We start from the raw sequence: 23,196 nt of genomic DNA on the forward strand, positions 1-23,196 counted from the left end.
GAATAGAACACTGAGAGGCAAGGGCTCAAAGTTAAATGAACATTTATACATTTTAAAATCAAATGAAAGATTCAGAGTATATTCATGAATTAATTTTTTTTCAGAATCCTAAATTTAATCAGCTGGAATTACTTTTAAAGTGTCATTCTATTTAACTTCGGGGAATGATGAATTTGCCTTTTAGTGGGGATGCTGTATTTTATCATGAAGATGAAACAAACTGTCTTTTGTTAATTATTCCCCAGAGACACTGGCCATTTTTCTCTCCTAGGCTTAGTGTAGAGTAAAGGCAGCTTCCTGCAAATTTATTTCAAGCAAGAGCAATCGGAAGCTTCAACATGTGTGGAAGGGGTATGTGGAAAAGATTGCTTCTGTTTCAGGTATTCTGAGTGCCACCTAATGAACCTCTTAGAGGCAATGTTACCAAAGCCTCACCTAGGAGGCTATGAACATAGAGCTTACAAAAGTGAAGAAGGAAAGACGGCATCCAGAAAAACATAGCAGATGTGTCACACGTCTCTGACATAACTGCTGCTGGGACTGATTGGTGAAATCCTTTGTAGGAAATCATCATTTTCATCATCAACTACTAAAGTCTTGCCCTTAGTATGTCCAAGCTCTGTGTTAAGTTTTTACAGACATCCTTACATTTAATCCTTCCAACAACTTTGTCAGGATGATATTGAGGTCTGAGGAGGTTAAATAATTTGCCTCCAGGGCACAGTTTTAAAAATGTCTTCATCTACATTTGAACCCAAATTTCTTTGCTCTACTGATTGATGTCCCTTGTCAAAGAACACTTTGAGTTTTTTGCTAGCCAGAGAAGATAGTGGCAAATGGTGTGCTGATGACAAGCTTATTTCTAAAATAACAGCAAAATATGTAATTGATAGTATTGGCAACTAATTTAAGAAATCTGTTACTGATGATGCTTCTAATGTTGTCATTTTCATTCAGATTGACAGCTCAAGGCATAGAGCATCAGTGATGTGTTTTTAATATTAAGATCACCAAATCTGTGAAAGAACATCTGATATTTATAGTAAATCTCATGTTAAGCAGTGGAAAAAATATATTAAAAATGTGCTATACCTTAGATAAAAAATATTTTAATGAAAAACAAAGCGATACTAGTCCACCAGCAGTGCATACAACCTGATAAAAGATTTGATGGCTCTTCGGGCTTTTCAAAATTGAATAAATTGTCTAGTTTAGAGGGATTTTATACATTTGTTTTTAGTCTAATAAGAAATAAGAAGATCAAAAGACACCTCTTTAAATCTGATAGAAATTCAACAAGCATCATGTAAAAAATAGATATTTTTACAAATATTGAATTGGTCTCTATCATGTCTTTCAATGGTAATTTAAAGATGCTCTTCCTATAATACTATATCCTGTATTGGATAAAGTATAAAAATATATTCAGATGAGTGGAATCTTGTGAAAGAATAAGCCTCTTGATGCAGAATTTGTTTCAGATAACAAAATATATATAATAGTAGTCTAGGTTTTTGAAAGTTGTTCAGTTCTTTCAGGATATTACATAATAATAATTACAGATGTTTTCATGAAAAAATTAGAACATTTCATGTAGGGTATACTTTGAATATTTTTAATATTATCAACTATATATATTGCAGTACTAGATGTTATATTAGAATACTTTTTTCTTTGGAGTCTATACATAATAAGAAAAGGAATGAACAAAACATAAGCTATTATAAGTTTTTGAACAAAAGCAAGCTATTAAAATAAACTAGACGATTTTAGTTTTATTCAATTTTGAAAAGCCTGAAGAGCCATTAAAATCTTTATCAGCTTGTATGCACTATCACTTTTTCATAAAAATATTTTTGATCTAGGTATTGCACATATTTTAGCAATATATTTTTTCCCACTGCTTAACATCAGATTTACTATAAATAGGATATTAATTTCAACTCCTGAGAATGTGAAGAAAAGTTCATTTCATTTGATCTAGTATGTATTGGGAGATCATGTGTTACAGTTCTAACTTAGATCTCCAGTGTCGGATATATTATAATTGAGAATGGAATATTGGGTATGTAAAACTACTGTCTTATTAAATATTCAGAGGTTGCTATAAGAAAAAAATGGTAAAACTGGTTTTTAAATTCCCACACACAACACTTTGAGTAGAAAACAGACATTGTTATGTATCTGATGGGCAAATATTGCATGATGAAAAGGTCAAGAAAAACTATAGACTCTCATGATCATCAGAACTTCTACTTCAGCAGAAAGTTTGTGAACTGGCATGTATTCTTAAATTAATTATGTAATTAAATGTAAATTGAATGCAGTATGGAATCACTATAAGAACAAGTTTTATTAAGTCCTATGAAAGAAAATGGTATTAAATATGTATCTATAAAGGCTTTAATGAAAGAACCAAATAGAAAGAAAAATGACACAAATTATTAAAAAGAAAAAATAATGATTCTGTTATCTGCATAGGTAGTATACTTTTGGATAATAAGAGTATCACATGGAATTATAAGTCCTGCAAAATAGAAACCATAATGAAAGACATAAGAATGACTTCCCTCATTGGAAGCCTGATTTCAGCATAAATATTAGAAAGTGTTTCAAAAAAGTGGGAATGGGGCTAAAGATTGTTAGTATGGTCTTTACATCTAAAATACAAAATTTACAATATTTTTTTTTTTTTAAAGAAAAATCAAGGGGCTGGGGTTGTGGCTCAGTGGTAGAGTGCTCACGTGAGGCACTGGGTTCAAACCTCAGCACCACATACAAATGAAATAAAGATATTACTATCCACCTACAACTAAAAAATAAATATTAAAAAAAATAAAAGGAAGATCAAGAACCATTTCAGTCCTTACTTTGTACACTTTGAAAATAGACTTATGATAGTTAAGAGAAATATGGCTATCATTCTTGTATTGGCCAAATTTTATGTCTCTTGGGAGATAGAAGTAAAAATTTGAGATTGTAGGAAATCTGAAATCATTTTGCAACAGGTTATTACTTATATAAAATAGACTTTAATGGCCTTGAATGTATATGATTGAAAAAAACTTAAAAAGTGGTTTAAAATATTAAGATTTGATGATATAAAGTAAAACAAGATTAGTAAAAACTGGAGAACTGGGGCTGGGGTGGTAGTTCAGTGGTAGAGTGCTCGCCTAGCATGTATGAGGCACTGGGTTCGATCCTCAGCATCACATAAAAACAAACTAATGTATCCACCTAAAACTAAACATACATAAATAAATAAATATTTAAAAAAAACTGGAGAAGTTACTTTAAGAACAGTAATTTGAATATAGAATTTTGTAATGAAAGTCACATTTCTGAAGTAGATCAGTGAACTGTGTGTGGTAAGGAATTTTAGGATTGACAGTTAAACCCAAAAGTTGTATTTTGGCCCTTCATGCAAGCTCCCAATGTATTTAATTAATAATAAAAATGGATGAATTAAAATGTCAGGGTTAATATCTGAAATAGATATTTAAAAGATGTAATCTGTTATAAAATGAAATAAATGTGTAATGTTAACCACAGCTAGTAAGTAATAGGCAAAGGAAAACAAAAAATAATATTAACTTGTAGAATATTAGATGATAATGTAATTGTATGTTACTATGTTCAAGTCTTGCATCCCTTTCAAAGAATATGATTGACCAAAATTCTATAATTTCTGTCACCAAAAAAATACTTGATAAGATACAAACACACTAAAAGGTTAAGATTTTTCATGCATCTATAAGAGGAAAACAATACAGTTTTATTAGTTTATATTCCATAGAAAGTCATTAAGAGAACTAAACAATGTATTATATAATGCCAAAAGCTTAATAAAGCAAAGTGAAATCACCATAATGGCAGAATTTAATATAACCAGAATGCTACTGGTTTATTTTTATCCTTTAAAAATAGGAAAAAAATATATGAGACATCCAATAATAAATTAAGTATCACTGGAGGTATTATAAAGAAACTGAAAATAAGTCAGTTACCAGAAAGTTTTCATAGGTCTCTATGGAGCTAGGTACATAAGGGAAAAGGGCAGGGACTGTGTTCCTCCATCCACATTTCAGCTTGTGCATTTCAGCTTTCATCTGCTCCACATACCAGGCTTCCAAGAAACACAGCATTACTAACAGGCCTTGAAGATAGCTAATTGTGCTACAGTAATTAATGTAAAATTTACAGGAAAAAATTCTGAGTGACTTGAATGGTATTATAATAAACCTTTTTTTTCAATTATATAAGAATATATTTAAAACATTTCATGTGTGGTGACTTAGTAAATATAAAAAAAATCTTATTTATTATAGTCTTGGAATCCATTGCTGGAAATAAAACACGGAGATCATCTTGCTTGTTCTGTTCTTCCTGTTTTTCACCTACATGCTCTCTCCAGTTTCCGCATAAGCAAGTATACTCCTTTGAAGTTCCCCTTCCTGTTGAAGCCTGTTTTCCTTTCTGCACTTTTTACCAAAGTTGTGCATTGTGGATTTCTTCTCTGCAACACTTTTGCCTCTATTTTATCTCTAGGCATTTACTATTTTGTATTATAATTATGAAGTTGTCTATTATTTTAGCATTTTGTTGTGTGTGTATTTTTCTGTGAATTTTCACATGCTGCAAACACAATTAGGATTTAGAACAGATGCATCACCTCTGAAGTCCTCATGCTTTCCTTTTGTGGTCGAACCCTCCTTTAATTTCTAACTGCTGATCTGTGTTCCGCAATACAGTTTTATCTTTTTGAGAATGTACAGGATTTCTATCAATGGAATCATATGGAATGTAACTTTTCAAGATTAGACTTGTTCTTTTTATTGTCAAGTTGTATGGATGTATCATAGTTTGTTATTCTGCCATTTTAATGGCTGAGTACATTTGGGTATTGTGATATTTGGATGGTGTAATTCCTTCAACTTTGTTCTTCCTCAGAATTGTTTAGCTATTCTCATATCTTTACTTTTTCATATACATTTTAGGATCAATTTATCTATTTGATAGAAAAAATTTCTGGGATTGTGTTTGGCATTGATTTGAATTTATAGATGAATTTGTGAACCAGCATTTTTACTATATGGAGTCTTCTAATTTGTGAATATAGTATGGGTCATCTTAGATTTTCTTTGATTTCTTTCATAAGCTTTTTTTATTGTTTAGTATATTAGGCCTGTACATGTATTGTTGGATTTGTTGGACATGTTTTCCTTTTTAATTTTGATGCTCTTGAAATATTACTTTTGTAATTACTCCATTTTTTAGTATATAAAAATATGATTCAATTTTATTTGTCTAACTTGTATCTCATGATCTAGGTAAGTGCTTATTCGTGAACTATTTTGGAGGGACAGATTTTGGGGGATTTTCTTTGTAGATAATCATGTCATCTTAAAATTGGCACCTGTTCCTTCTTCTTCCCCTTCCTCTCTCTTTTCCTCCCTTCCTCTTCTCTTTCCCTTCCTCTGCCTTTCTGTTCTTCCCTCTGCGGTCTGTCCTTCTCTTCTTGATTAACTGCCTTGGCAATAGTGAACATCTTTGACTTTTTCCCAGTTTCAAAGAAAAAGCATTCAGCTCCTTACCATTTGTGATGTCAGTTGTACTTTTTTTTTTTTTTTGTAGATGTTCTTTATCAAGTTGTGGAAGTTTCTCTGAAGTGTATTGAGAATTTCAATCTTGATTATTGAATTTTGTCAATTGAGTTTTCTACATCAGTTGATACAATCATGTAATTTGTCCCTTTGAGACTATTAATGTAGTGGATGATACTGATGGATTTTTGAATATTGAAGAATCCTTATATTCCTCAAATCAACCCAACTTCATCTTGGTGCATGATTATTTTTTATATATTTCTGGATTTGTTTGGGTTTTTGGTAGTGGTTAAGTTGAACCCAGGGTTTTTTTTTTTGTTGTTTGTTTGTTTGTTTGTTTGTTTTTACCACTGAGCTACATCCCCACTCATTTTAATATTTTATTTTGAGATGTTTTGAATTTAATATTTATTAACTTTTGATCTTTATGCCTCAGCAGCACCAAGCCCAGCTGATTTGTGTTTTGTTGAGGATTTTTCTATCTATAGTATTATTGGTCTGTGGTTTTCTTTGTTTTTCCTACCATCTTTGTCTGGTTTTGGTATTAGAGTAATGCTGACCTTATACAATGAGGCGTGAAGTATTCTCTTTTGCTTTCTAGAAGTGAATGTATAGAATTAATATTACTCCTTTTTAAATTTTTTTTTTAATTCTACAGTGGAGCCAGCTGGGCTTAGATAACTCTCTCAAAGTGGGGTTTGAGATTTTTTTAAACCATGATTCTCTTTCTTTAATGGTTGTTGGATTAATCTGGTCATTTGTGTTCATCTTAGATAACTTTTAGTAGTTTGTGGATTTTTAAAGATGGGCTCCGTTCTTGAATTGTCACATGTGTAAGGAGAGCTGTTCTTAGTATTCTTGTGCTCTACTGTTTTTTGTGTGTGGCACTGGGGATTGCACCCAGAGCCTCATGCATGCTAGGCAGGTATTCTGCCAGCCCTCCAGCCCCATGTGCTATACTTTTAATGTCAGTCTTTTTTTTATATATTTATTTTTGGGTTGTAGTTGGACACAATACCTTTATTTTATTTGTTTGTTTTTATGTGGTGCTGAGGATTGAGCCCGGATCCTTGCACGGGCTAGGCAAATGCTCTGCCACTGAGCCACAAGCCCAGCCCCAGTGTCAGTCATTTTTATAGTGTTGTTTCCTCTTTTTTTCCCCCTGATGTTGGACATTTTAATTTTTCTTTCTTTTTGTCAGTCTTGGTACAAATTTATTTTATTGACCATGTCAAGGAAATAGAACTTGGTTTCATCAATTTACTCTATTGTTTTTCTGTTTCCAATTTCATTGGTTTTTGCTTATTTTCTTCCTGTAAGCCCTGCTTTGGCTACATTCCACAAATTTTTATGTTATAGTTGTTTTGTGTGTTATGTTTGTATTCATCAAAAATCAAATCAATTCATGTTTTCATTTCTGCTTCCACTTTCAAATACATTTTAAACCGAAGATATACATATATTGATTACGTTTTCCAGATATATACCACATTTTCTCTTCTTTTATTCCCAATAGCATACAGTTTCCTTGTATAATATCCCTATTCTCTCAATGTCTTCCTTTTCTTTTTTTAGGGCATTTTTGGTGGATATGAGGTTGAATTTTTTTTTTCCCCCAGCACTTCCCACTTTGTGATTTCTGATGAGCAATCTGCAGTCATTTGAGTCATTGTCCTCTGTAGATAATGTACTGTATTGCTCTAGCTTCTTTCATGATTTTTCTTGGTTTTTTTGCTCTCAGCAATGTAACTGTGATGTATCTGGGCAAAGATTTTCTGTGTTTACTCTTTTGGAGAAATTTTCTGAAATTTTTGAGTCTGTAGGTTTATGTGTACATAAAACTTGGGATGATTTTCCATCAAGTAATTTTTCAGTATCACTTCTCTTCTCTGTGACTCCAAATGTTAGATGTTTTATTATTGCCTTCAAGTTTCTAAGGCTCTCCCTGTTCAGTTTTTTCCATATTTTTTCTCTCTCTTCAGGTTGGATAATTTCTATTGATCTGTCACCAAGTTTAGTGACTTTTTCATGTGTCATCTCCATAAGTGTATTGAACCCACTTTGGAACTAAAGACAGATTTTTGGTTATATACTTTCCACTTCCAAAAGTGTCATTTGATTCTTCCTTGTATTTTCTGCGTCTTTGCTGTTTGTTCTATCCTTTCATTCATTTTATCTTAGTGGAACATTTTTATAGTAGCTGTTTTTAAAGTCTTTGTCAGATTGTTTCAACATCTCTGTCATTTTGGCCTTGGTAGTCTGTTGATGTTATTCTCGTGGACTTTTTTGTTATTGTTCTTATACCTAGTGCTTTTTGGCTACATCATGGATATGTTGAATATTATGTTAGCAGATTTGGTTCTTGTTTATTTCTAACATCGAATATCAATATTTTCTCTTAGCAAGCAGTTGTCCTGGTTATATTCAGTACTCAAGTTCTGACAGATCTTTCATAATTTGGGAGATGATGTTGGTTCAGTTTTCAATAGCAAAAGTGTTACTCAAGTTGGTCCCTTTTGTGTTCCACTTAGTGACCAGATTGGAACTTGGCCAGTGGCCTATCCTGTAGTTGACTCTTTGAAATTCACATGCTGTTTAGTGTTAGCTTCACTTGTGCACAGCATGAGAGTGAGCCCAGGAGTTCAACACAACTTTTTGTGGTCACTCTCCTGAGTCCTTCTCCCTTTGTGTTCTCCTTGGTACTTAGTGGATCTCAGGGCTCTCCTTTTCAGGTTCTGTTACTAGAAAGCTGGGCCTTTATATATCCTGTCCTGTGTACCTGTATCTGGGGCAAGTGGTAAAAAGGTATAGAGAAAAAAAGAAATTGGATCACTCTCCTTTGGGGGGTCCTAGCTTATCTAAATGGAAAGGAAGGTTCTCCTCCTTCAGTTTTGAGTCTCTGGTTCCCTGTATCACCACATAATTGCTCAGGCACTATAATGGGAGTGAACTAAGGAAAAATATAAAACAGAAATTTCCGTGCTCTCTGCATGTTTTAAGACTCATTTCTTACTCTTCCTCTCTCTTCCAACCTTAATAAGAGGGCTTTTCCTGAAGATCTATTTGCAGTGATGCCAACTTCTAACTTTTGGTGTTCTTTGAATTCCAACTGACAGATACCAAAGGGAAAATAAATGGAACATCTGCTGCAGATTCACCGCTACTTAAATTCTGACCTTTTTTCACATTGAACCTTCTATCATATATTATTTTTAATTAGGGGACTCTATTATTTAGAGCAGTTTTAGGTTAACAGGAAATTGAGCAGTTAAAATTGAATACCTGTTCATGACCCCTCCCCTCGCCCCATTCCATTGTCAGTTTAGCTTATGAGGAGCATATTGAATTAGTGTTGATACATTTATTACAGTATTAATGAACTAATATAAATACGTTATTTCTCACAAAGGAACATAATTTAGTGTTCACTACTTTAATTGTATAGTTTTATGAGTTTATGCAAATGTATAATGTCATGTATTCACCATTACAGTATCATATGGAAGTAGTTTTACTGCTCTGCAATTGCCTGGGCTCCACCTTTTAGTCTTCTTCTCCCTGCCTATTAACCCTTGATGAAGATTGGGAGTGTAGCTCAATGGTAGAGCACTTGCCCAGCATACACCAAGCCCTGGGTTCTATCCCCAGCACTAGGGGAAATAAGTGAACCTGGTAAGCACTAATTTTTTTTTTCTGTCTTTTACGGTTTTGCCTTTTTCAAAGTGGCATATAATTGGAATCAAACAGTATGTAACCTTTTCAGACAGGCTTTTTTTCACTGTGCAATAAGCATTTAAAGTTCTTCCTTGTGGTTTTATGATTGGTAGAGCGTTTCTTTTTATTGTTAAATAGTATTCCATTACATAGATATACCACAGTTTATCCACTCACCCGAATATCTGGATTGTTTTCAGTTTTTGTCAGTTGTAAGTAAATCAGACATAAATATTCATGTGCAGATTTTTATGTAGCAATATTTTAACCAATTTGGGTATATACTTAACTCCAGGATCGTATAGTAAGACAGTTCAGCTTTGTATGAAACTACTAAACTCCTTCCTAAGTGGCTATACCGTTTTATATTCCCTGCAGCAACAAATGTGAGTTTCTCTTGCTCCAAATACTCCTGCAAAGGTTTGTCATTGTCAGTGCTTTAGATTTCAGCATTCTCACAGATGGATGGTTGTATCTCATTGTTGTAATTTGTGAATTTCTGTTGATTTGATCTTGAGCATCTTTCTTATTTATTTGACACCTTTATATCTTTGGGGAAGTATATTAAATCTTTTCCCTATTTTTTAAATCAGTTCATTTTCAATTGTTGAGTTATAAGATAACTTTGTATATTTTTGATATGCCTTTTATCAGACATGTGTTTTCTAGATATTTTCATGAAGATTGTGATTTTTTTTTTAAATAGTATCTTTCATGGCAGGAATTTTTAATATCAGTGAAATACAATTTATCAATTTTTCTTACATAGATTATATTTTTGTTATTATATATATAAAAAAATTACCCTCCATCACCTAAATTTTCACCTGTGTTATCCACTAGATGTTTTATAGTTTTGTACTTTACATTTAGATCTGTTATTCACTTCAAGTTAATTTTTTTGTAAAGTTAGCATCTCTCCCTCTCTCTCTCTCTCTCTCGCTCTCTCTCTCTCTCTCTCTCTCTATATATATATATATATATATATATATATTTTTTTTTTTTTTGGCATCTGGATGTCCAGTTCTAATATTTTGTTGAGGATTGTTGCATCAATATTTATGAGAGATATTGATATAGAGTTTTCCTTTCTTGCAATATCTTTAGATGCTTTGGTATTTGGGTGATGCTGGTTTCACAGAATAATAAATGTTCTTTTTGCATCTGTTTTCTCAGAAAAATTGTAAAGAAATGGTGTCATTTCTTAATAAAATGTTTCAACATTTAAATTAAATTTTACAACCTGTTTAGGTCTGATGCTTTCTATTTTAGAAGATTATTATTGATTTGGTTTCTTTAATAAATATGTGGCTACTTAAATAATTTCTCCTTGTGTGGATTTTGTTAGATTTTTGTTATTCAAGGAATTGGTACATTTCACATAAATGTCAAGTTTGTGAGCACCGATTGTCATACACAGTTTTTCCATTTTATTCTCTTAATATCCAAGATTGATAGCAGTGGTCCTTAAGTAATTTCTGATATTAGTACAATGCATCTTCTTCATTTTGTCTTGGTCAGCCTTGCTTAGATATTTAAAGTTTTGATCTTTTCGAAGAACTGGCTTTTGATTTTTTTTTTTTTTTTGCATTACTTTTCTCTTTTCAATATAATTGATTTTTACATGGAAATTTTTATTTCTTTTGTTTCCTTCTCATATTGTTCTTTAGGTTCTCAAAGAAAAAGCTTAGATGATTGATTTTAGCTCTTCTACTCAAATATCCATGTTCAGTGCTATAAATTTCCATGTAAGCATTGCTTATGCAGCATTCTATAAATTGTGTGTGTATTTGTGTGTGTGTTTGAGATGGTCTCAAACTCCTAGGTTCAAGTGATCCTGGCTCAGCCTCCTGAGTAGCAGAAATTAAAGGCAGATGCTATCATATTGAGCAAAATTTCTTTTGTTGCTAGGTATTGAATTCAAGTCCTCAGACATGTTAAGCATGCATTATGTCACTGAGATATGCCCCCTGCCCTAACCCATAAATTTTGAAAAATTGCATTTTCATTTTATTTAGTTTAAAGCATTTTTAATTTTTCCTTGGGGTTTTTATTTTGAAGTCCATTTGTTATTTAGAAATGTATTGTTTAAATACTTTGGGGTTTTTCTGTCTGACTTTGAGTTATTTATTGGTTTTTAGTTTATTTTTATTGTCATCTGAGAACAAATTTTGTGTCATTTCTATTCTCTTAAACTTGTTAAGATGTATTTTTTGGCCCAGAATATTCTGTTTTGGTGTACATACAATGTGAACTTGATAATAATCTGTATTCTGCTGTTGTTGGATATAGTATTCTATAAATGTCAGTTAAATTTATTGATTGATGGTGCTGTCAGTTCAACTATGTTCTTACTGATTTTCTGCCTGCTGGCTCTGTCAATTTACAGATAGAGGGGTGTTTAAGTCTCCAACTATAACAATGGATTTGTCTTTTTCTACTTACAGTTTTCTTAGGTTTTGCTTCATGTATTTTAATGTTCTTTGGTAGTGCCTATGTATTAAGGATTATTAAATTTTCTCTTAAGATTTGACTTCTTTATGATTGTATAATGTCTCTCTTTATCCCTGATTATTTTCCAAGTTCTAATATCTGCTTTGTTTGAAATTAATATGGCTACTCCAATTCTTTTGATTTGTTAGCATGGTATGTCTTTATCCTTTACCTTAATCTGTCTGTGCATTTGTTTTTAAAATGAGTTTCATGAAGCTAGATCTTGTTTGTTTGTCTTTGTTTTTATTTTTGTAACAACATATAGTTGGGTCTTGAGTCTTCTTATCTACTCTGCCAATCTCTGTCTTTTAATTGGCATATTTAGACCATTCACATTTAAAGTGATTATTTATATATTTAGATTCATATCTAGTATATTTGAAACTGTTTTCTGGTTGTTCTTTGTTTTTAAAAATTCTTTCCTTTTTTGCCTTCTCTAATTTTAATTAAGCATTTTATATGATTTTATTGTCTCTCCTTTTTTGGTATATCAATTATTTTCTCTCCTTTCTTGGCATATCAATTATGCTTCTTTAAAAAACTTTTAGTGGTTTCTCTAGAGTTTGCAGTATATATTTTCACCTAATCTAAGTCTACTTTGTCACAACAATATACAATTAGTGCAGATACCCAATTATACCTTTTCTCTTCCTCTGCCTGAATCTATTTCACTTTCTATAAGTTATTATAATATTGCTATTATTATTTGGAACACTTTACAAACTAAAATAAGAAAAATATTTTAAAATTTTATATTCATTTATTCCTTCTCTAGCATGGTTTATTTATTTATGTAGATTTGAATATCTGACCTATAATGTATTAGTCAAATTTGCATCACTATAACCAAAATATCTGACAAGAACAACTTAGAGGAGGATTCAATCCACAGTTGGTTGGCTCCAAGGAGGAAACATCGTGGTGGAGGAAAGCTGCTCAGTTCTTGGCAGGTGGGAAGCAAAGAGAGAGGGAAAGTGGGGAGCTTGAGGGAAGATAAACTCTTCTAGGGCATGCCCACAGGAACCTCTTTCCTCCAGTAGATCCCACCTTCTTGTCCATTCAGTCCTCATGATCTAGTCACTGCCTAAAAGCCTCACCTTGTTGCACTGGGGACCATGCTTTCAACACAGGAGCTTTGGGGCGACATTCCAGATCCAAACCACAATACCTAATATTATTTTCCTTTCTGAAGAATTTAACATTTCTTGCAAGGTAGATTGGCTGTTGATATGGTGCAAGGTGTGGGAGAATTGAAGGCATTTTATAAACTCAGAATAAGAGCTTATCTCTTACTCAGTCTATAACCCTAGGATGTGATGTTTACCAGTGTTTATCAACTCCCTCTCCCCCATTTAGGTGAGAAGAGAAGGCTAGAGATGGTTAGAGTTAGTTAATTCCCTTATCTCATGTTGATTAGGCTCTGGCAAGGTAATTTCCCCTTTGCCTACTGGAAACCAGACTGGCTCTGATCTTCACTTTGAGAGCATGGTGGGGCTCCTGGATATAAACTCTGTCCCAGTAAGCTGTTATTCTCTGTATTCATTTGTTTTCCCCTAGTTGTTAGATGTTGGTTTGTCTGTAATCTTAATTCTCTGATGGATCCAGGAAATATAGTTCTTCTTTTCTTGTGAAAGCAGGAATGAGGAACTTTAAGCTCTTTTATCAACAGTGGAAACCTCAATTTTCTTCTTTTTAAAATTTATTTTTTATTTGTTCTTTTTAGACAATAGACTATATTTTGACATATTTATACAAACATGGAATGTATCTTTTTAAAAAATTTGTTATATATGACAGCAGAATGCATTACAATTCATATTATACCTATAGAGCACAATTTTTCATATCTCTGGTTGTACACAAAGTAGAGTCACACTATTTATGACTTCATACACATGTACTTAGGGTAATGATGTTCATCTCATTCCACTATCATTTATGGGCTGGGGTTGTGGCTCAGCAGTAGAGCGCTCGCCTAGGGTGTGTGCGAGGCCCTGGGTTCAATCTTCAGCACCATGTTAAAAAAAAAAAAAAAGTAAATAGAATACAGATATTGTTTCCAACTACAACTGAAAAATAAATACCTGCATATATACACACATACATATATATATATGAGTCTTCAATTAACTGCTCTTTTTTTTTTTACAGGTTTATAGCTACTTTTAGTAAGATTGTCTATTTTTAAAAATTATTTTGATTTCTTCCAGTGATTATATTACTACTTAGTTTCTTTTATTTTCTGAGCTATTTTTGATAAATTATATATTTATTTTCTTGGATATTGTTTTTCCTCCTATTTAAAATTTATTAGTGATGATATTTATTATATTTTCCAAAATCTCTTGGATTTATAATTTTACTTTCTTTTCTGTTGAACAATTTTTCTTCATAACTTTTAAAGGAGAAATCTTAGTTCTCACTTTTACATTCAAATTTTATAACTTTTAAATTTCAGATTCATAAAGAGCTTTTGTGAGCTTGACATTTTTTCTAAGATATTATTTATTTAAATATTTGCTTTATAGATTTCATATATTTTAGTATAAATAGTTTAGAATACAGAGGACAAATAACAGGTAGAATCTAGACCATCCTATCAGTTCATTGAATCATGATTTCTCCTACATAAGTTTTGGTTTCTTAAATTTTGAATTGATCATAGTCTTCAGGACTTTCCACTCTAAATCCTAATTGAGTGGAAAGTTCTCTCTAAAGAGTTCCTGTCCTCTACCTCAGTCTCTGTAGATGAATTATTCCTCTGTATCTTAGAGAAGATCAAGTTAGGCCTCAAAGAACTCATATTTTTAATGTTTTCCCTCATTTTCTCACCTACTTTAAGCCATTTCCCCCCCAATAAAAAAGAATTAGAAGTGTCTTAATTTGGCCCAAAAAAGTAACTACCCTGAAATGATAAAATACTTCTAGAATAATCAGAGCAGGGCAATCCACCGTGAGATTCCCTCACTACCACCTGTTTTTTCATATTCTTTGGTAGTTCTCCAGAACTTTTTATTCTTGTCCCTATTGAAAAATGTATGTCTTTAAAGATTAAATGTATTGGAGTCTTCTGCACTGCCACAGCATACTATAGAGACATCTATTCTATTGCTACTGTATAAGGTTTGTATCATCACATAGGATTTGTTGTCCCTTCTTCGTTTTGAAAGAGAATTAGAATGGGTTCTGTAAATTCCCAAGCTGTTCCTATGTTTTAAGCAGAAGTGACAGCTGGCCACATAGTTTTGTTCTTTCTTTGACCAGATTTTCTCAGGTCATTTTGTTAACTTCCCAGGCTTCTCATCTTTGGTAGTATTTTCCATTTACAACAAATATCTTGTGGGAAGAAATATTGAGAGCAAGTAAATATTTTGCTTCGTATCTTCCATTTATTTGTTTTAGCATCCATTAATGACTTTTGCTTGCCATAGTTATTATTGTGGTGTGTACCCAAAGTGATTTCTATTTTTATCATTACTCCTACATTTATTAATTGAATTTCAACTGCAGGGTAGAACTGTTTTATCTGTTCTATTCATTTGGTCAGTTATTTACATCATTGAGGTTAATGGATATTTATTTTTCTATGGGTTAAAATTCATTACTATCACTATGTATTTCATGTGTGTATTTTTCTTGCCCAACATGGAATCAGCCATTTCTCCAAATAGCTCTCCTTCATTTTATTGGAAATGGTATTTAGAAACCACATTTCTAGCACTAGATGTGCTCATTTCTACTGGGAGATTGTTTCTCTAGGCCTTTTTAGCTTTTTGGTTTTGATTTTAATTAATTTCTGTTCACATCTTTCATTTTTAAGTTATTAAGATTTGCTAGTAAGCGTATTTTTCAGTTTTCTTAAAATAATGTTTAATGCTTTAAATTTCTAACTTGCATTCATTAATTTATTTACAAATATTTAATGGATGCCTAACTAGACATTCGTACCTAGGTGCTTGGGATACATTTTAATAAAGCAAAATATGTCTGTCTTTGTGAAGTTTACATGCTAGCTAAGGAAGACAAGTAATAAGCATTTTAACTACCTTAATTAGATATATTTTTACTATTACTTATTCCCATATATTGTCTAATTTCTATTGTGATTTCTCTTTTGCCTAATAAACCATTCATTATGGTCAGAGAATACAGCCTTAATGACATTTCTTCTTCTTCTTTTTCTTCTTCTTCCTCTTTCTCTTCCTCCTCCTCCTCTTCTTCTTTTTGACATTTATTATTATTTGCTGAAACTTGCTTTCTGGGTAAGAATATAGACAATTGAAAATGACTATTGCATGTTGGTTTGAGAAAAATGTATGTTCTTTAATTATTAGTGTTTTCTAATCTGGCTTCTGGAGAAAAACTTTTCATTGTATGGTTTCAATCTATTTCTGTTTGTTTATTTCTTATGCAGTTGTTTTAAATTTTTTCCATTATTTTTGTCATTATGTCATTAATATTTCCCTGTAATTCTGTTAGCTTTAGATTTGTATATTTTGAAACTACATTACTAGATATTTATTTCAAGTTCATAATTATCGTCTTTCTGTTAGATCATTCCTTTTATAGTGATCTAGCAGAAAGATTATTTCTGTTGTATTATTCTTTCCTGGGGTTGTTTTAGTTTTTAAAATATATATTCTATCCTTTTTCAGCAATAGTCACATATGGAACTCAGAGAGCACTCAGTTATTGCAGTCAAAACTTAATGAACATTTTTTCGCTAATATCAAATTTATGCCCCTACTGCTGTTTTTGCACTAGTTAACTTTTCTACATGCACAGTAGTTTTTCTTTTTTCTTTTTTTTAGAGAGAGAGAAAGAGAGAGAGAGAATTTTTTAATATTTATTTTTTAGTTTTCGGCGGACACGACATCTTTCTTTGTATGTGGTGCTGAGGATCGAACCCAGGCCGCACACATGCCAGGCGAGTGCGCTACCACTTGAGCCACGTCCCCAGCCCCACACAGTAGTTTTTCTTGATGTCAAATCATTATCAATGACAGTTAAACTTAATACTTTCAGCTATAATTTTCAGCTATGTACATGACTCAGTTGAAGTGAAGACAAATAGACATCTAGGATTGACTTTGTCAGTGTTCAAGCAATGACAGCTATGTTATAACTGCTGTGTGGTCAACACCAACTATATAGTCTCATCAGTTATCAGAGGTATTCATGCATCAGAGGTGTTAAAATGTGCAAAAATGTGTGACTAAAAATGGACTTACCCAGGTATTATCATTATGTGTTTTTGATAAATTTCTCTCTATTTGAAATTTTAACCTTTAATTTTCTGTTTACTAAGTTGTCTAGGTATACTTTTTTCTCTACTGGTTTTGAAGTTTCGACCTTTATTTCTGTTATTTTAATGGTTACCCTTCAAAATTCGGTGTACTTGCTGGCATTAACCATGAATCTAATCAGTATCTCTGCTTTTCTGGATAATAAAAGGATATTATGGGACTTTGATACCTTTGTTCCTACATTGTACATTGTTTTTGTCAATGTTTCCAGTCTGCTTTATCTGAGGTTGCAGTTTTTCATTGGTATGCAAGTAGCTGACTAATGTCCGATTTCTCCCCTAGACTGCAAAAGTAGATGTCATGATTGTTTTTTGTCATTATTTAATTTTACTAGCTTGAATGGGGTTTGGCTTATAGTAGAAAATAAATACTCCCTAATTAACTGACTGATTATTCTCATGTAAAGAGTGTTCCCTGGTAACTGGAACAACCTGTTTGTTCATATGAAATATACATCTCTGTAAACATTTTAGTCAATTGATCTTAGATTGAGGCTTCCAGTATAACCTGGAAGTTTATTAAGGCTGTGTGCAGCCATCAAATAACGGAATGGGGATGTTTCAGATATGTGTTAACACATAGTCATGTTGATGTGAAATAATGTGAAAAGAAGATTTAGTTTATAAAGTGATGGGAATGTACTGATTGAAATCAGCCAGAAGTATGACCTTGGACTGGTCTGATATCTTCTTTTCCAGTGGTGACATGATAAGTTATTTATCTAGCTGAAATCCCCATTTTCCTTTCATACTTTTCTGTTGGACATCAAGATTTATTTGCTGCTGTGGTCACTTGCTTTTAGAAAAAGGGCTGGAGGTTTCTACCACCCTCCTCAAGAAGCAGAGGCATTTGTCTGGAGTGGATACTATTCTAAGTGGACAAGAACTGGGGAAGGGCCATTTCTTCTAGTAGAAAAATTTATCATGGAGTGGGACAAAAAGGTTTTCTCAGCCCTTTTCCATAAAGCATCAGGCCTCCTCCCCTCCATTTGCTTTTTTCAGCTTTCTTTTTACATCTGTATAATCACCTCTTTCAGCTGTTCCCTTGGAACTACTCAACAGGTGAAAATGAAATACCATTACATGAATGAAGATGAGAAAGGAATCTTAACTGATATAAATAAGTTTAGTTTCTTTTTACTATAAAGAAGCTTAGGCTTACAGTTTATATTTAATATCATCTATTACAGTATTTATAACATCAGAACCTTTGGAGGATGGGTAAGAAAACTGAGCATGAGTTCACTGGACTATAATGTACAATTTATATTTTATAAAAATTGTTATTTTTTTGTTTAACATGAGCATTACTAGTTGACAAAATTGTTGATAGATTTAGAAGGAAAAGAAAGAAAAATATTAGTAGAGAACACAGAATTTTAATAAACATACTGAAACTATAGCTACAGAATGTTATCTAAGTACTGAGTTTCAATACTAGGTCACCTTTTTTTCTTTCTCTTTCTTTAGAACATTATCCTAACTAACACTTGACGTGGTGCCTAGCATATTTTGGCTTCCCAGTAAATATTAGCTCATTGATGTGTGAAGGGATAAATGGATGAAGGGTGGATAAAAGAATGGAAGACAAAATGACTTCTACAATACAAATAAATATACATATAAAATTATAGAGATTTGAAAGCATAATGATCTTTTAATCATGTAGATAATATAGAGGAAAGGATTGATATATTTGGACACTCGATTTTTCAAAAATAGAAAATACTTTCTGAAATTACAAATGGAAAAGAATAAAATGAAGACAAATTGAAATAAACTTATATTAGATGATACATATTCTTAAATGTGGGAATGCTTTGATTGGTGAGTCAGAAGCTGATTTTAAAAGACTTTATTCTCATTTTAACCTGATCTGTTCTAGGATTTTGTCAGGTTGAAATTTTTTCAAATATCTATTTAAAATGAATCAATTCATTTCTGAATTATCATTTCTCATTTAGTGAAATTGAACCAATCAATGGATTTCACTACATATCATCTATTGAGTTTAATGCTATATATCTAGAAAACATTTCCCCCTACATTTTAGATTTATGTGACTAATGTCATCTTTTTTCCCCATGCTTTAGTATTGTGAATATTAAGAAGTGTGGGTTCTGGTGTCAAGACAGATTTAATTTTCAGTCTCCAATCTGCTCCTCCTTAGTGAGAAAGTTGTTCAACTTCTCAAACCTTCGTAGCACCCTGTGTAAGGCAAAGGTGATAACTAGCACTACCATAGGAGGTTGTTGGGAGGATACAATAAACTAGTATATGTAAGTACATAGCACAGTCTATGGGCTATGTTAGATATTCCGTCACTGGCAACAGCAATCATTCATTCATTTATTTATTTTTTCTGCAGCTTTCCCCACAAACAAACCAGACAGAGATGCAAAACATGTTATAAAAGTGGTAAGTATTGCTCTTAAATTTGTGTTTTACACATATTTGACATTTTTCCTCTTTGCTTTATTTTTGTAAAAGTTTCTCATCTTAATTTTTCTTACAATTTACATACCAATAACCTAATGTTATATTTTCACATTATTAACATGCTACTACTGGAGAACCATTGTTATGGAATACCATCCATCATCCTGATGTCTTCTCCAGCAATCTGTCCTCCCTCTTTTTTCCCCTCCTCTGGACATAAGGTCCTTAAAGGCAGGCATAAAGTTTCATTTCTGTATGTGTGCCCCATGCCTACTACAATGAATATAGCCCAAGTAGACGTTTGGTAAAGGTGTCATGTATGAGTGAACCACCAGGGTAGTTTCCAGCTGTCCGCTCTGATGTACGTGTAGTTACTCAGTGTGTATGTTATATTTATGTATGCAGCTCTCAGTGCTTTTAGTGAGTGCTTTCCATAAGGCTACTTTCATGTGTAAGACTATATTGGGATAGAAGTACAATATGTTGTTTAAAAATGAGATTCTTCAAGTTTATTTAGTGTTTTCTGAGATCTTTAGTGGAAATCTGGTGCCTGAGTTTTATAAAAACTGATTCAGGTACTATAATGTATTACGTATGTGTACTTACATTTTCACAATTGAAATATCAATTCTATCTCTAGGATAATTTTTCCTAGTAAAATTAATGTTTCTTTTCTTTCATAGGAATATCAAGAAAATGGCCCGTTATTTTCAGAACTTAAATTTTATCAGAGAGCTGCAAAAAAAGACTGTAGTAAGTAAAATTAGCCAAGCAAGCTACTTCCATATATGTACTTGCTAAAGTGAGTGTTAATATTTTGGTCTTTTTCTGGCCTTCTGGAAAATTCTTTTCTGTAAGAAATTTTATTGTAAAGTGATACAGTTAACTGTTATAACATATAAAAGCAAGACAGATGGTATACAAATCTTGATATGGCATACATAATGGGTTATATATTTTAAGTCTAAATTGTTTCTACTACTTAACATAAAATGTTGAGTTGTTGATCAAAGCTACCAAGAGTTCTCTAAGTATAAAAGATAGTAAAATGAAATTATTTTTTTATGAAGAACAATTTGGATAGGAAGGATATATAGAAAAGACATTAAAATAGGCAGTAGACATATATACAAAAGGATTGGTTGTAAAATGGATTAGAATAGGTGTCTGGAAATGATTAAATGTTAAGAAAATATTTGAAACTTCAATGTTGGGAAATTAATTGGAGTTGTATATCATATGCCAGTTAAAGAATTTCAATGTAAAAGGAGAATGAGCAGAGAAGAAGGATAAAGCATTTTTAAAACAATATATATCATAGTTAGGCTAAGTAAAACATTAAGGAATTTGATAGGGATAATCACTAGAATGGCTAAAGTTCTTTACCTTATGCTTAAGTAAAGGAATGATAGGTCTGGCCTAAATAATTAACTTTGTTTTCCTTCAAAAGCTTGTTAAACATTAAGATTGTAGTCCTTACTAACTGCTTAAACTCTGTCAGAGTGACAAATAGAATCCATTAAACTTGATTGTTTATCGGTAGAGCTGTCTTAAACATGAAACACATATGGTAGAAAAGTGAAAACATGATTAAGCCACCTGATTCTTTAAATCAATTTGATTTTTTTTTGTAAACTAAGTTTAATAGAAAATTTTCTATATTATAGTTTCAGAATAAGATGATTTTTCTGTCCAATTCTTATTGCTTGGAATATCATGGTTTTAGATTTTAAAGTACAAGCAATAAGGAGGAAGAAAAAAAGCCATGTCAGTACTGAGTCTTTGGAAGTTAACAGGTGTAATGTTTAGAAATTTAGTACATAAGAAAATGATTTTTTCATAAATAAAAATGTTTGTGAATATAATACCAATGTATTTTGAAGACTATAACTTCTTACTATTGATTTAATGTCTACATTTTTTTTGTATTACACTGATAACATTTTGAACTCATTAGACAGGTATATTTATTTTAAAATTTTTATTTTAAAGTAAAAATACTATTTTTGTTAGCTCTGTGAGTCTTAGCATGTACACAAATGTTGAAAATATAATGTGAATAATTTTTCTTGTTAAATTTGTCTTTGCAGTCAAAAAGTGGATAGAACTCAAACAGCTTGATTATTTAGGAATTCCTTTGTTTTATGGAACGGGTCTGACTGAATTCCAGGGGAGAAGGTAAAAGGAAGTTAAAATATTATTAAAATCTTTTATAAAAGACCAGAGTACTACTTATTCTAATTAGGATCCTAGTCTTGTGATTGTATATGATATGGAGATTCACTGTTGTACATTCATATACGTATATAGGAAAGTTAAGTCAGATTGATTCTACTGTCTTTCCTATTTCTGTCACCTCTCCCTTCTCTTCATTCCCTTTGTCTAATGTACTACTGTTCTTCTTCTCCTCCCTACCTTGTTGTGTGTTAGCATCCACATATCAAAGAGAACATTTGACCTTTGGATTTGGGGGATTGGCTTATTTCACTTGTCTCTAGATCCATCCATTTACTGGTAAATATACTGGTCATAACGTCATTCTTTTTTACGACTGAGTAATACTCCATTGTATATATATAAAACCACATTTTATTTATCTATTCTAATCTGTTGAAGGGCACCTAGGTTGGTTCCATAGTTTAAGTTCTTCAGGTACAAACTGAGGAGTGGGATAACTGGATCAAATTGTGGTTCCATTCTAGGTTTTCAGAGGAATCTCCCTACTGCTTTCCATAGTGGTTGTAAGAATTAACAGTCCCACCAGCAATGTGTGAATGTACCTTTTCCCCCGACATCCTCACCAATCTTTATTGTTACTTGTATTCTTTTTTTTTTTGAAAGAGAGAGAGTGAGAAAGAGGGAGAGAGAGAGAGAATTTTAATATTTATTTTTTAGTATTCGGTGGACTCAACATCTTTGTCTGTATGTGGTGCTGAGGATCGAACCCGGGCCGCATGCTTGCCAGGCGAGCGCGTTACCACTTGAGCCACATCCCCAGCCCCTGTTACTTGTATTCTTGATAATTGCCATTCTGACTAGAGTGAGATGAAATCTCAGTGTGGTTTTAATTTGCATTTCTCTAATTGCTAGAGATGTGGAATATTTTTTCATATATTTGTTGATCATTTTTGTTTCTTCTGTGAAGTGTCTATTCAGTTCCTTTGTCCATTTATTAATTGGGTTATTAAATAACTATTCTTTATGGTATTTACTAGTTATCTGTTGCTGTGTAGCAAAACATAGTTTCTTATAGTAATAAACTTACAATATATCTGTTTCTGTGGGTCAGGAATCTGCAAGTGACTTATCTGAAGGAACTCTCAGGGACTCGCTTGAGAATATAATATAGTCAGCTCTCCGCCAGGCTGCAGTTATATCAAGCATGGATTGAGGAAGTGTCTGTTTCCAAGGTCACTCAAATGCCTTTGGCAGATCCAAGAAGACCTGCTCTTAACTTTAGTCATGTGATTGTTTGCAGGCCTTGCTTCCTGACCTTGTAGATTTCTGCATAAGCTATGTGGGTGTTAAAAAGAAATGGCAGTTGGTTTCCCCTAGAGCAAGTGATTAAAAGGGAAAGAGACCATATGCAAGAGAGTGCATCTACAGTGAAATTATGGTCTTTCTATAATCTAACCCTAG

General features: G+C 32.3%; 1 protein-coding gene across 2 annotated transcripts in view; it reads left to right on the forward strand.

The window, feature by feature from the left end:
• Vrk2 (VRK serine/threonine kinase 2) overlaps positions 1-23,196 on the forward strand; it is a 97,366-nt gene that overhangs the window by 11,172 nt on the left and 62,998 nt on the right. For both annotated transcript variants that reach the window (XM_076833272.2, XM_076833273.2), the window contains exons 3-5: positions 19,487-19,536; positions 20,241-20,310; positions 21,648-21,735. In XM_076833272.2, the coding sequence (XP_076689387.2) occupies positions 19,487-19,536; positions 20,241-20,310; positions 21,648-21,735 (208 nt within the window). The remainder of the gene's footprint in view (positions 1-19,486; positions 19,537-20,240; positions 20,311-21,647; positions 21,736-23,196) is intronic.

The sequence above is a fragment of the Callospermophilus lateralis genome, chromosome 14 (assembly GCF_048772815.1).
Source record: "Callospermophilus lateralis isolate mCalLat2 chromosome 14, mCalLat2.hap1, whole genome shotgun sequence".
Taxonomy (NCBI): domain Eukaryota; kingdom Metazoa; phylum Chordata; class Mammalia; order Rodentia; family Sciuridae; genus Callospermophilus; species Callospermophilus lateralis.